The sequence below is a fragment of the Thalassophryne amazonica genome, chromosome 13 (genome assembly GCF_902500255.1).
Source record: "Thalassophryne amazonica chromosome 13, fThaAma1.1, whole genome shotgun sequence".
NCBI classification, from domain to species: domain Eukaryota; kingdom Metazoa; phylum Chordata; class Actinopteri; order Batrachoidiformes; family Batrachoididae; genus Thalassophryne; species Thalassophryne amazonica.
In genome coordinates this window covers 16,055,172-16,068,226 of record NC_047115.1, presented here as the reverse complement: position 1 = coordinate 16,068,226, position 13,055 = coordinate 16,055,172, and the positions used below count along the sequence as shown (strand labels likewise).

Sequence of the window (13,055 nt, the reverse complement as noted above, 5' to 3'; positions counted from 1 at the left end):
ATATATGAGGTCTGTTAGAAAAGTATCAGACTTTTTTATTTTTTCAAAAACCTGATGGATTTGCATCATGTGTGCTTGCATGAGCCAACCTTGAACCTTCGTGCGCATGTGTGAATTTTTTCCACGCCTGTTGATTGCATCATTTCTACAATTGTGCCATGATCTGAAGACGTCCTATCCGAACAGAATCAAAGAAGTATAGACGGGACCATCCTGAACTTTTTCCTGACCCAGATTACAGGTTTGAAAGACTAACAATCTTGCAAACCAGGTTTTTTGGGGGGTGACAGCCAGTCACAGTAGAGAGGCACCGTGACATCTCTTTGGCTGCGAGTCCAACATGGCAGAATCCGCTCCAGAACAGCTTAATTTCTGTCATCTAACATGTCTATCGTATATTATGCAAAAGCTACTGAAAAACACTTCGAAAACTGAAAACGCTGTTTTCACAACCCGATAACACCTCTGCAGTGATTTACAAGGAAAAGCCACCAAGACACCCAGACAACCCAGGAGAGGTTATAGGCTTATGTGGCTGTGATTGGAGAAATTGCGCACAGTGCAGGCTTTGCATTTTGCATCACTACTCTTCGCTTCAGAGTGGAGTAAAGCACAGAAGGATTTTCTTTCACCAAAACAGATCAAATCCAGGCTTGCATCTCAGATGTATCTTCTGGCAATTTGTAGCTAAAGTTTCAGGTCTTCTTTTTAAGAAAATCCTCCTCTACACCACTTCATCATGAAGATGGATAACTGGTGATACAAAATGCAAAGCTTGCACTGTGCATACTTTCTCCAATCACAGCAACGTAAGCCTATAACTTCTTCTGGGTTGTCTGGGTGTCTTGGTGGCTTTCCTCACTCTCTTCCTTCTTGCACAGTCACTCAGTTTTTCAGAACTGTCCATGCAGATTTACCATAGAGTGCCATATTGTTTGTATTTCTTCATAATTGATGTAAATAAAGTCCAAAACATTCAGTGGCAGCTTTACCCTCAGAGAGCCTCGTCCACAAACTACCACAAAAGACAGGCAGTACATGGTATTAAGAAGAGGGGTATGTAAACTTTTGATCAGGTTCATTTGGAAAGTTTGTGTGGTCATTATGATTTGAAAAGAGTAAACACTGCTGTTTGCCAATAAATGGCTTCACCCAACCACGAACCATGAGCGAAAAGTTTTTGTGTTATTGTTCATATTCTCTGAAAAATGGCCAAAAAACAAAACTTTTGCCAGGGTATGTAAACTTTTGGCCCCACCTGTGTGTACTCAACAAAAATATAAACGCAACACTTTTGGTTTTGCTCCCATTTTGTATGAGATGAACTCAAAGATCTAAAACTTTTTCCACATACACAATATCACCATTTCCCTCAAATATTGTTCACAAACCAGTCTAAATCTGTGATAGTGAGCACTTCTCCTTTGCTGAGATATTCCATCCCACCTCACAGGTGTGCCTTAGACTGCCCACAATAAAAGGCCACTCTGAAAGGTGCAGTTTTATCACACAGCACAATGCCACAGATGTCGCAAGATTTGAGGGAGCGTGCAATTGGCATGCTGACAGCAGGAATGTCAACCAGAGCTGTTGCTCATGTATTGAATGTTCATTTCTCTACCATAAGCCGTCTCCTAAAATCAATAACGGAGAAACTTTTGAAATCACTTAATTGATAACAGATTAAATGATGGAATTCATCTTTACAGAATTATACATCATTGCTCAAAAAGCACATAAAATGAAAAATTTTCAACTTTACAAAAGATTTCTTAAGCGGTAAACCACAGACGCTACTCCAAAAAAATGTTCAGACACAATAAGAATAAATCTTCGACAAATAATAATGAAACCTAAAAAAAAATCATCTGTTGATCTACATACAACTGATAAAACACATTTTAGGAGCAAAAATAAATTCAACTTAAACATAAATCACCGCTTGAAACAAAAACTACAACAATCTTTTAGACATCTACATACAATTAATTAAAATCATGTTTAAGGGCAAAACTGCAGACAGTTTTAACACAAACATTACTATCAATAAATTCCCTGAGAAAATTCCTAAGAAAAAATATTCTAAGTTTTTAATCACATAGATTTGAAGACTCAGTATGACAGTCAGATACGACAGTGCAATTGAACACACATCATTTTTAAGAGCAAAACTCAATCAATCAATTTGCAATCAATTTTATTTATATAGCGCCAAATCACAACAAACAGTTGCCCCAAGGCGCTTTATATTGTAAGGCCATACAATAATTACGTAAAAACCCCAACGGTCAAAACGACCCCCTGTGAGCAAGCACTTGGCGACAGTGGGAAGGAAAAACTCCCTTTTAAGAGGAAGAAACCTCCAGCAGAACCAGGCTCAGGGAGGGGCAGTCTTCTGCTGGGACTGGTTGGGGCTGAGGGAGAGAACCAGGAAAAAGACATGCTGTGGAGGGGAGCAGAGATCAATCACTAATGATTAAATGCAGAGTGGTGCATACAGAGCAAAAAGAGAAAGAAACACTCAGTGCATCGTGGGAACCCCCCAGCAGTCTAAGTCTATAGCAGCATAACTAAGGGATGGTTCAGGGTCACCTGATCCAGCCCTAACTATAAGCTTTAGCAAAAAGGAAAGTTTTAAGCCTAATCTTAAAAGTAGAGAGGGTGTCTGTCTCCCTGATCTGAATTGGGAGCTGGTTCCATAGGAAAACTGAACAGTTTAACACAAACATATTACAATCAATACATTTCCTGAGGAAATTCATATGATGAAAAAAAAAATTCAAAAATAATACTAAATTCTTAATTTAAATTATGTTTGATCCCCAGAGAAAAAGTTTCTCTGGAAGTAAAATTAAATTTTATCAAAAATATTCCATGTACAATGCAAATTAAATGCTGCTACTAATCTGCCCATAAGCTTTGATATTATAGAATATAAACACCCTCATATCATATAAAATACCCTCAGCCGTATGAGCAGTCTTCTTAATTGTTATCCCAGTGCTAAGTGTAATATATATATATATATATATATATATATATATATATATATATATATATATATATATATATATATATATATATATATATATACTCAACAAAAATATAAACGCAACACTTTTGGTTTTGCTCCCATTTTGTATGAGATGAACTCAAAGATCTAAAACTTTTTCCACATACACAATATCACCATTTCTCTCAAATATTGTTCACAAACCAGTCTAAATCTGTGATAGTGAGCACTTCTCCTTTGCTGAGATAATCCATCCCACCTCACAGGTGTGCCATATCAAAATGCTGATTAGACACCATGATTAGTGCACAGGTGTGCCTTAGACTGCCCACAATGAAAGGCCACTCTGAAAGGTGCAGTTTTGTTTTATTGGGGGGGGGATACCAGTCAGTATCTGGTGTGACCACCATTTGCCTCATGCAGTGCAACACATCTCCTTCACATAGAGTTGATCAGGTTGTCAATTGTGGCCTGTGGAATGTTGGTCCACTCCTCTTCAATGGCTGTGCGAAGTTGCTGGATATTGGCAGGAACTGGTACACGCTGTCGTATACGCCGGTCCAGAGCATCCCAAACATGCTCAATGGGTGACTTGTCCGGTGAGTATGCCGGCCATGCAAGAACTGGGACATTTTCAACTTCCAAGAATTGTGTACAGATCCTTGCAACATGGGGCCGTGCATTATCCTGCTGCACCATGAGGTGATGTTCTTGGATGTATGGCACAACAATGGGCCTCAGGATCTCCTCACGGTATCTCTGTGCATTCAAAATGCCATCAATAAAATGCACCTGTGTTCTTCGTCCATAACAGACGCCTGCCCATACCATAACCCCACCGCCACCATGGGCCACTCGATCCACAACACTGACATCAGAAAACCGCTCACCCACACGACGCCACACACACTGTCTGCCATCTGCCCTGAACAGTGTGAACCGGGATTCATCCGTGAAGAGAACACCTCTCCAACGTGCCAAACGCCAGCGAATGTGAGCATTTGCCCACTCAAGCCGGTTACGACGACGAACTGGAGTCAGGTCGAGACCCCGATGAGGACGACGAGCATGCAGATGAGCTTCCTTGAGACGGTTTCTGACAGTTTGTGCAGAAATTCTTTGGTTATGCAAACCGATTGTTTCAGCAGCTGTCCGAGTGGCTGGTCTCAGACGATCTTGGAGGTGAACATGCTGCATGTGGAGGTCCTGGGCTGGTGTGGTTACACGTGGTCTGCGGTTGTGAGGCTGGTTGGATGTACTGCCAAATTCTCTGAAACGCCTTTGGAGACGGCTTATGGTAGAGAAATGAAGATTCAATACACGAGCAACAGCTCTGGTTGACATTCCTGCTGTCAGCATGCCAATTGCACGCTCCCTCAAATCTTGCGACATCTGTGGCATTGTGCTGTGTGATAAAACTGCACCTTTCAGAGTGGCCTTTTATTGTGGACAGTCTAAGGCACACCTGTGCACTAATCATGGTGTCTAATCAGCATCTTGATATGGCACACCTGTGAAGTGGGATGGATTATCTCAGCAAAGGAGAAGTGCTCACTATCACAGATTTAGACTGGTTTGTGAACAATATTTGAGGGAAATGGTGATAGTGTATGTGGAAAAAGTTTTAGATCTTTGAGTTCATCTCATACAAAATAGGAGCAAAACCAAAAGTGTTGTGTTTATATTTTTGTTGAGTGTATGTGAATTCCACATTACAAGTCACTAATGGAATAAAACCTATTGAATTTTAAAACATTTATGAAGTTTGTTTTACTTAATTTTTTTGTTCTTAATAGGAACAATCACAAAATTTGTAGGAAATTGAGCAAGAACATTACACGAACATCATATGAACAAAGAATGAGGACAGGTAATGTTCGCATTTGAACATTCTACAAATGTTCATTTAATGTTCTGCTGCAACTGTTCATATGGTGTTTGTGAACATTTGTGAATGTTTGTATAATGTTCATTAAATGTTCGCATGCAAACATTACCTGTCCTCGTTCTTTGTTCATATGATGTTCGTGCAGTGTTCATGCCACGTTTGCAAATGTTCTCATGCAAACGTTCAATGAACATTCAAAAAACGTTCAGTTTCCGGGTGGGCTCATCCACAATTTCTCGGATAGTCACATGAGTGAAAAGCCACCGAAAGCCGTCTGATTCTTCCGAATGGTGGAAGAGGTGAGCATGTCACAACATGTCCTGTGAGACTTCAACGAGGAGGTGCTTTTGCTCCACCATCAGCTTTGTGCCGAAGACATCGGCATGAATTTCGCTGCAACTCTTTTCATGGCAAAATCTTCTGTCACAGTGGAATGTGCCGAAAATGTGCTGATGTCCACCTCTTCTGCAATTTCTCGGATAGTCACACGACGGTCCCACATCATGACAGCGTTCACTTTGGAAATGATCTGGTCATTTCAGCATGTTGATGGCTGCCCGGAGCGCAGCGCGCTCTCCACCGTTGTGCAGACATCTTTAAACCGGTTGTACCGCTCCTTAATCTGTGTGATGCCCATAGGATCGTCACCGAAAGCCGTCTGAATAATCCGAATGGTTTCCACCTGGCTGTCGCCCAGTTTCTGGCAAAATTTGATGTAGTCGTGCTACTCCAGTCGTTCCGCCATTTCCTTGCAAAGAAAAAAATGAGAGACTCCACCCATCCTCACACAAAGGCTGCTTGCAAGCAAATGATGCAATCAACAGGCGTGAAAAAATTCACGCATGCGCATGAAGGTTCAAGGTTGGCTCATGCAAGCACATGTGATTCAAATCCATCAGGTTTTTGAAAAAATAAAAAGGTTGTATACTTTTCTAACAGACCTCGTATTCACTCTGTTCTTTGAACAGTCCTATCATTGGGCCTCATGAACGAACAACGAACTAACAGATTTGTTCCTAATTGCCTCGTATTTTGACTTTTTTCATAGGTACGAACAAAATTTAGATGTCCAGACCCGCAGCAAGAGTAGCCTGCTGTCGTTCAAACCCAATTTAAGTCAATTTAACAGTTTTAGTTTGAAAATCCAATAAAAATTACATCATAATTGCACTGATGTTTTCCTGTTTGACTATAATTCAACTCTAACATAATTTTAAAATTAGTAAAACAGTCTAACAATATTATTTATTTAAAATGTTCCTTGATTACTCTTAAAACATGGAAACATGCAATTATCACAAAATTCACTCCGAGTATGCCTCCACTGCCACAGGGGGCAGGAGTGAGTCAGACCAGTGTGGGAGATAGTGAATGCCATTTGCTTTGTGAGATGCACAGGGGCAGATGGAGTTGTCCAATCCATTCCGTGCGGAGGAGAAAGGTTCTGAATGGGAAAAATATGGGTGACCTTGGCCGGACTACAAATTAATGCGAACATCCAAATTGAACACCAGTTATGATGTACGTATATTCTTTTGTTGATTTCCATGATAGAGACTTATGCCCAATCCCAGCACTCTCCCTTCACCCTGTACCTGCTGTATAGGAAATTGTAGCAGTACTAAAATGTAACAGTGTTACTTCCAATTCTAAAAATACCTTTGAAGGAAGTGGACGATCACCCTCTGTCTCGATGATCATGCCACGCTGTTTGCCCGTCCGGTAGCGTTTGTACACATACTTGTAGAAAAGCAGGCGGCGGTCAGCAACCCAGGCAAACACCACGCAGATGGGAAAGAAGAAGAAGGTCAGAAGCCCCTCCCACACCTGTACAACTCCAGGTGAGATCACAGCCAGGATCAGGTAGAGCCAAATGTAGGCAAAGATACTCCAGGTGGCGGTGACGAAGAAGACGCGGAGATGTTTGACCTTCCTCGTCTCACCGTCAGGAACCACGTACACACATAGTCCAATGATGACGAACATGTTGAATGCTGCAGAGCCCACAATGGTGGAAGGGCCCAGAGTACCAGCATCAAACCCATGACCTATAACCTCTATGACAGACAGCAGAATTTCAGGAGCTGAGGAACCCAGAGCCATGAGGGTGAGGTTGGACACGGTCTCATTCCAGATCCGGACAGTCGTGGTAGTGGTTTCCCCATTGGGTTTTTTGATAGTGATCTCTTTTTCCTGTGACGTTATGACCTCTATTGATGCCATGAACCGGTCAGCAATGATTGACACACCCAGGAACATGTATGCCAGAGCAACGAAGTAAACAGTTGCCCTGGCAACCTTGTCACCAAATGATGGGTTTTGGGGCTCCCAAACTGGTAAGATCACCCCTTTGGAGCACTTTTCAGCCTCGCTGCATTCACTCTTATTGGTGGACACGGCAGAAACAGAACCATCCGGGCTCGGCTCAGGAGGGGCTCCAGCCAATGAGGGGTGGAGCTTGAGGAGAAGGATTGCTGCAATGATGGTGAGCCTCAGAGTGTGGGACATGACAGCGGAGCAATCACAACAACCCATATTGATGTCCAGACCAGTACTGTGTAATGGCGATTAAAGAAGGTGGTGAACCTTTGAACACAGACAAAGAGAGAGAGAAATTAGTGAAAAAAGTGACATATTTAGTTGGAAGAAATGTTTAGATCTGGCTTTGTTGATCTACATTTTTGCAGGAATACATCATATTGATTTTGGTTTTTAAAATTTAGGACAAAATGGGCTGGACTAAAGACAGATTTCAATATGATGTTTTTTGTTCTCAATATGTACATTATTATTAGCTTGGTAGCAAAACAAAAATCCAACACATCATATTTATGTTGCAAATATTTTACTGTGACTAACTTTCACATTGAAGAAAGAAAATACTTGAACCAGCTTAATTGAATTGTGTCAATTGATAACACCTGAATGAATTACGTTCTTTGAAATCAAGTTAGTAAATTAGATTAACAGATGAGTTAATCTAACTTATTAACTTAATTTCAAAGAACTTAATTCATTCAGGTGTTATCAATTGACACAATTCAATTGCGTTGGTTGTTTTTTCAGCATCCTGCATTTTATGCTTCTTTCTACTCTTCTTCTCCCACTCTACCTTTTCTGCACTCATCTTCTGTCGCTCACACTCTGCTTTACATTGAACAGTTCACCTCATGTATTTAAACTCATTTTCACCATCTCTACTTTTATTACTACTGCTATTATTCCTATACCGCTGTGCTCCCTCTCATTCATGCACATGTGCTCAGTCTTGCAACCAATCACTTTCATTCCCCTTCTCTCCAGAGCATAGCTGCACCTCTCCAAGCTTATCTCAGGCTCTTTCCTCTAATCCTACAATAACTGCAAACATCATAGTCCAAGGAGACTCATATCTGGTCTTGTCTGTCAACCTGTCCAATACCATTGCAAAATAAATAAATAAATAAATAAATAAATAAATAAATAGTGCTCAAAGCCCATCTTTGATGTAATTACACCCCACCTTGAATGTATCTGTCATTCCGACTGTGCATCTCACCACTGACACTAAGACCGTGTACATATTCTGCAACAGCCTCACATACTTCCCTGCTACTCCAGAATTCCTCATACAATACCGCAACTCATCGGATTTCTATCTACAAACACATAATGTAACTACTTCTGACCTTAAACCTAAATCTGTTGTGCTCGTTCTCAGCATGAATAACAAATCTGCGCCTCTTTTTACATTCTAACTTCTACCACTCTTTCCATAACTTCATGCTGTGGCAAATCAATGTTATACTTCTGTAGTTACTGCAGCTCAGCATATTACCCTTATTCTTAAAAATCAGTACCAGTACACTTCTCCACTCCTCAGGCATCTTCACTTTCCAAGAGTTTATTAAAACAATCTGGTTAAAAACATCACTGCCATCTGTCCTTAACATTTCCATGCCTCCACTGGTATGCCATCTTGAACAAGTTCCACTCTTCCATCTCTTCATAACTATCCTCACTTCATCCTTACGAATCCTTTGCACTTCATGTTTTACACTCTCCACATCATCCAGCCTTCTCTATATCATTTTTCTTAATTCATCAGCTCCTCAAAATATTCCCTCCACCTTCTCAGACTCTCATTTGTAAGCACATTACCATCTGTATCACTTTTCACCATAACCTGCTGCACATCCTTTCCAGCTTACTCCCTTTGGTTAGTCAATCAGTTCAAGTTCATCTTCATGAATAACTCAATATATGTCCTTTCCTTATCCTTTACTACTTCTTTTTTCACCATACATTGCACCTCCTTGTTTTTCTGTCTACTTTTGTAATCTATCCGACTATGCCTATTTTTTTTTTTTTTTGCAAACCTGTTTCTCCTATACTTTCCTGAACATCTTCAATCCACCAACAAGTCTCCTTGTTTTTCTTCCTCTGTTCAGATGTCCCACACTTATCTTCCTGACTGTCTCGCTCGCTACATCTGCAGTAGTTGTCCAGTGATCCAGCTTCACTTCACCTCCATCTAGGGCCTACTTTACCACTTTCCTGAATTTCACATAACAGTCTTCTTCCTTCAGCTTCCACTATCTGATCCTTGGTTCAGTTCTTGCTTCCTCTTCTTCACCTCCAAAATCCTACGAACCATTCTCTAATGCTGTATAGCTACAGTCTTCCCTGCTTTACCTTATCACCTTTAGCATGCATCTCCCACAAAGGATGTAGTCCACCTCTGTACACCTTCCCTCACTCTTAAGTCAAACTGTGCTCCTTGTTTTTCTTAAAATAATTATTCTTCACAGTCATTTCCATCCTTTTTGGCAAAATTGACTGCCATCTGCAGCTTCCACATTCCTTGATATAGCTACCCATTACTTACTCATCACCTCTGTTCCCTTTATCAACATGCCCACTGAAGTCCACTCCAATCACCACTCTTCATTACTTGGGTAAAGTCTCTATCACCTCATCTAACTCACTGCAGATAACTTCTTACTCCTCCATCTCAAACCACTTGTGGGTCATATGCAATGATGACATTCTTCATCACCACTTAAATATCCAGCTTCACACTCTTCATCTAGTCAGATACTCACATAACCAACACACTCTTAATATACTCCTTTAGACCACAACACCATTTCACCTCCCATCCACACCATAATACAACAGTTTGAACCCACCCCGATGCTCCTGGCCTTTCTTCCCTTCCACATAGGTGTCAACCTGACTCCAGAAAGGGCAAATAAGGTGCAAGTTTCTTTGTAACCACCAACTCTACCAGGTGATTTCATTGATGAACTCATCCCGTCTGCTGTTAATTAGACGGGATGAGTTCATCCTTTACTGCTGCCTCTGGACAGGTTGTCCACCTCTTCTTCTTTGCACCAAAACATTTGCTCAGTGTCTGCCAGCCTCCTGCTGGACAACAGCACTGGTGATGTTCATTGTTAACTGTGGCCTTGATGGATCTGGTATGGATTTGCATTTATGATCTGCATGTTCCTCTGACATCCAAAGAGATGCATATTAGGTGAACTGGAAACTTTAAATTGACTGTAGGTGTGCATGAGAGTGTGAATGTGTTTGTCTGTCTAAATGTGGCCCTGTGGTAAACTGGTGTCCTGTCCAGAGTACACCCCACCTCATGCCCTATGACTTCTGGAATAGGGTCCAGCTATACCCCCACATACACACACCCACCCACACCGTGTTCCTTAATTGGAATAAGCAGGGATAGACAATGGATTGATGGATGGTTTGGCAAATTGTATGCCAGATGTCCATCACGAACCCTACTCATTTGTCCGGGCTTGGGACCGGCACGCCGAATGCACTGGCTCATGTACCCAATGTGGCTGAGATTTGATATTTAGTGTATTTACAGTGTATGTCTTCTTGCTTCTAGCCTCCTCATTTACCCGCACTTGGGGCAGCAATCAGAATGCACTGGCTGTACACCCCATGTGACTGAGTTGAGTTTGTATTGTATTGAATTTTTTTTTACATACCGGAAAATTCAATATGACTGACGCACAGATTTACAAAATTCTGCATGCATGAATGGCCTTTTAAGTAAGACATTGTGACACACTGAATGTTGGTCAACTTATAATGCATATGATGCCGGTTAGTGAGTCCAACTTAAACCTATCCAAGTCCACTCTGTTCCTAAATCAGCAATTCAAGATAGGAAAATACACTTTTTTTAGCAAATTAATTTGTTGTAAGTACTTAAATTAGTTTGCGTGTTTGCAAATCCTAACAAAACCCCAAAACAACGATCGGCTTTGCATTTTCCTCAAACCAGCTCCTCCTTCCACTTCCCAGCATGCCAACATCCATTCCCGGAAAACTAACCACTTGCATTCTTACAGACACAGTGGAATTCACAAAACCTCAGTGGTTCCATCAGCAGTGTCACAAAATCGTTTTATTTATGAAGTTGTAAATCCTGTAACGACATCAATCAGTCATTACACGCAGCGAGTCTTAAGGGTGCTGCAGCTATTTAAAGCTGAATGAGCAAAACAGAATCCAATTCCCCTCAAATCACTGAGAGCTCAGTCAACAGCAGGAAGAAAGTGTGATGTCTGTGCCTTCCCAAAGCGCACCGCCGCATAAATCAGACTGACAACATTTAAATATTCCAGATTAAAACCATCTATGTCTGACTGCTATAAAGTCAGTTTCAAACACAACTACATGTTTACGTAATTAAACTTGATAACCAGCTGCTTGATGCCCTCCAGCAGCTTCTTGCCTCCTCCAGCCTACTTGTGCAGCTGCACACATCTTTGTGTGTTATTTCAAAGTGATCAATAATTCAGCCTGATTTGGTTGTTTTCATTTCACCATGTTTTTTCTGTCAGGCTGATGACTAAAGACCTTGTTCTCCAAGCCAGGATGTCTCTGCTCAATCCTGCAACCAGTGTGTTCCACAAGTCCACATAAAGGCCACAGGCTTTTAAGGTGGCAGTAATTAAACCATTACTTAAAAAGCCATCACTTGACCCAGCTATCTTAGCTAATTATAGGCCAATCTCCAACCTTCCTTTTCTCTCAAAAATTCTTGAAAGGGTAGTTGTAAAACAGCTAATTGATCATCTGCAGAGGAATGGTCTATTTGAAGAGTTTCAGTCAGGTTTTAGAATTCATCATAGTACAGAAACAGCATTAGTGAAGGTTACAAATGATCTTCTTATGGCCTCAGACAGTGGACTCATCTCTGTGCTTGTTCTGTTAGACCTCAGTGCTGCTTTTGATACTGTTGACCATAAAATTTTATTACAGATTAGAGCATGCCGTAGGTATTAAAGGCACTGCGCTGCAGTGGTTTGAATCTTATTTATCTAATAGATTACAATTTGTTCATGTAAATGGGGAATCTTCTTCACAGACTAAGGTTAATTATGGAGTTCCACAAGGTTCTGTGCTAGGACCAATTTTATTCACTTTATACATGCTTCCCTTAGGCAGTATTATTAGACGGCATTGCTTAAATTTTCATTGTTACGCAGATGATACCCAGCTTTATCTATCCATGAAGCCAGAGGACACACACCAATTAGCTAAACTGCAGGATTGTCTTACAGACATAAAGACATGGATGACCTCTAATTTCCTGCTTTTAAACTCAGATAAAACTGAGGTTATTGTACTTGGCCCCACAAATCTTAGAAACATGGTGTCTAACCAGATCCTTACTCTGGATGGCATTACCCTGACCTCTAGTAATACTGTGAGAAATCTTGGAGTCATTTTTGATCAGGATATGTCATTCAAAGCGCATATTAAACAAATATGTAGGACTGCTTTTTTGCATTTACGCAATATCTCTAAAATCAGAAAGGTCTTGTCTCAGAGTGATGCTGAAAAACGAATTCATGCATTTATTTCCTCTAGGCTGGACTATTGTAATTCATTATTATCAGGTTGTCCTAAAAGTTCCCTGAAAAGTCTTCAGTTAATTCAAAATGCTGCAGCTAGAGTACTAACGGGGACTAGAAGGAGAGAGCATATCTCACCCATATTGGCCTCTCTTCATTGGCTTCCTGTTAATTCTAGAATAGAATTTAAAATTCTTCTTCTTACTTATAAGGTTTTGAATAATCAGGTCCCATCTTATCTTAGGGACCTCATAGTACCATATCACCCCAATAGAGC

At 40.8% G+C, this 13,055-nt stretch overlaps 1 protein-coding gene across 3 annotated transcripts in view; it reads right to left on the bottom strand.

Annotated features, from left to right (window-relative positions):
* Positions 1–13,055, bottom strand: part of slc8a1b (solute carrier family 8 member 1b) — a 363,534-nt gene that overhangs the window by 333,253 nt on the left and 17,226 nt on the right. For 2 of the 3 annotated variants that reach the window (XM_034185109.1, XM_034185111.1), the window contains exons 2-3: positions 9,796–9,805; positions 6,561–7,492 (exon numbers count right to left, since the gene is read on the bottom strand). In XM_034185109.1, the coding sequence (XP_034041000.1) occupies positions 6,561–7,436 (876 nt within the window). In that variant the 5' untranslated portion in view covers positions 7,437–7,492; positions 9,796–9,805. The remainder of the gene's footprint in view (positions 1–6,560; positions 7,493–9,795; positions 9,806–13,055) is intronic. The other variant, XM_034185110.1, reaches the window with a different exon arrangement.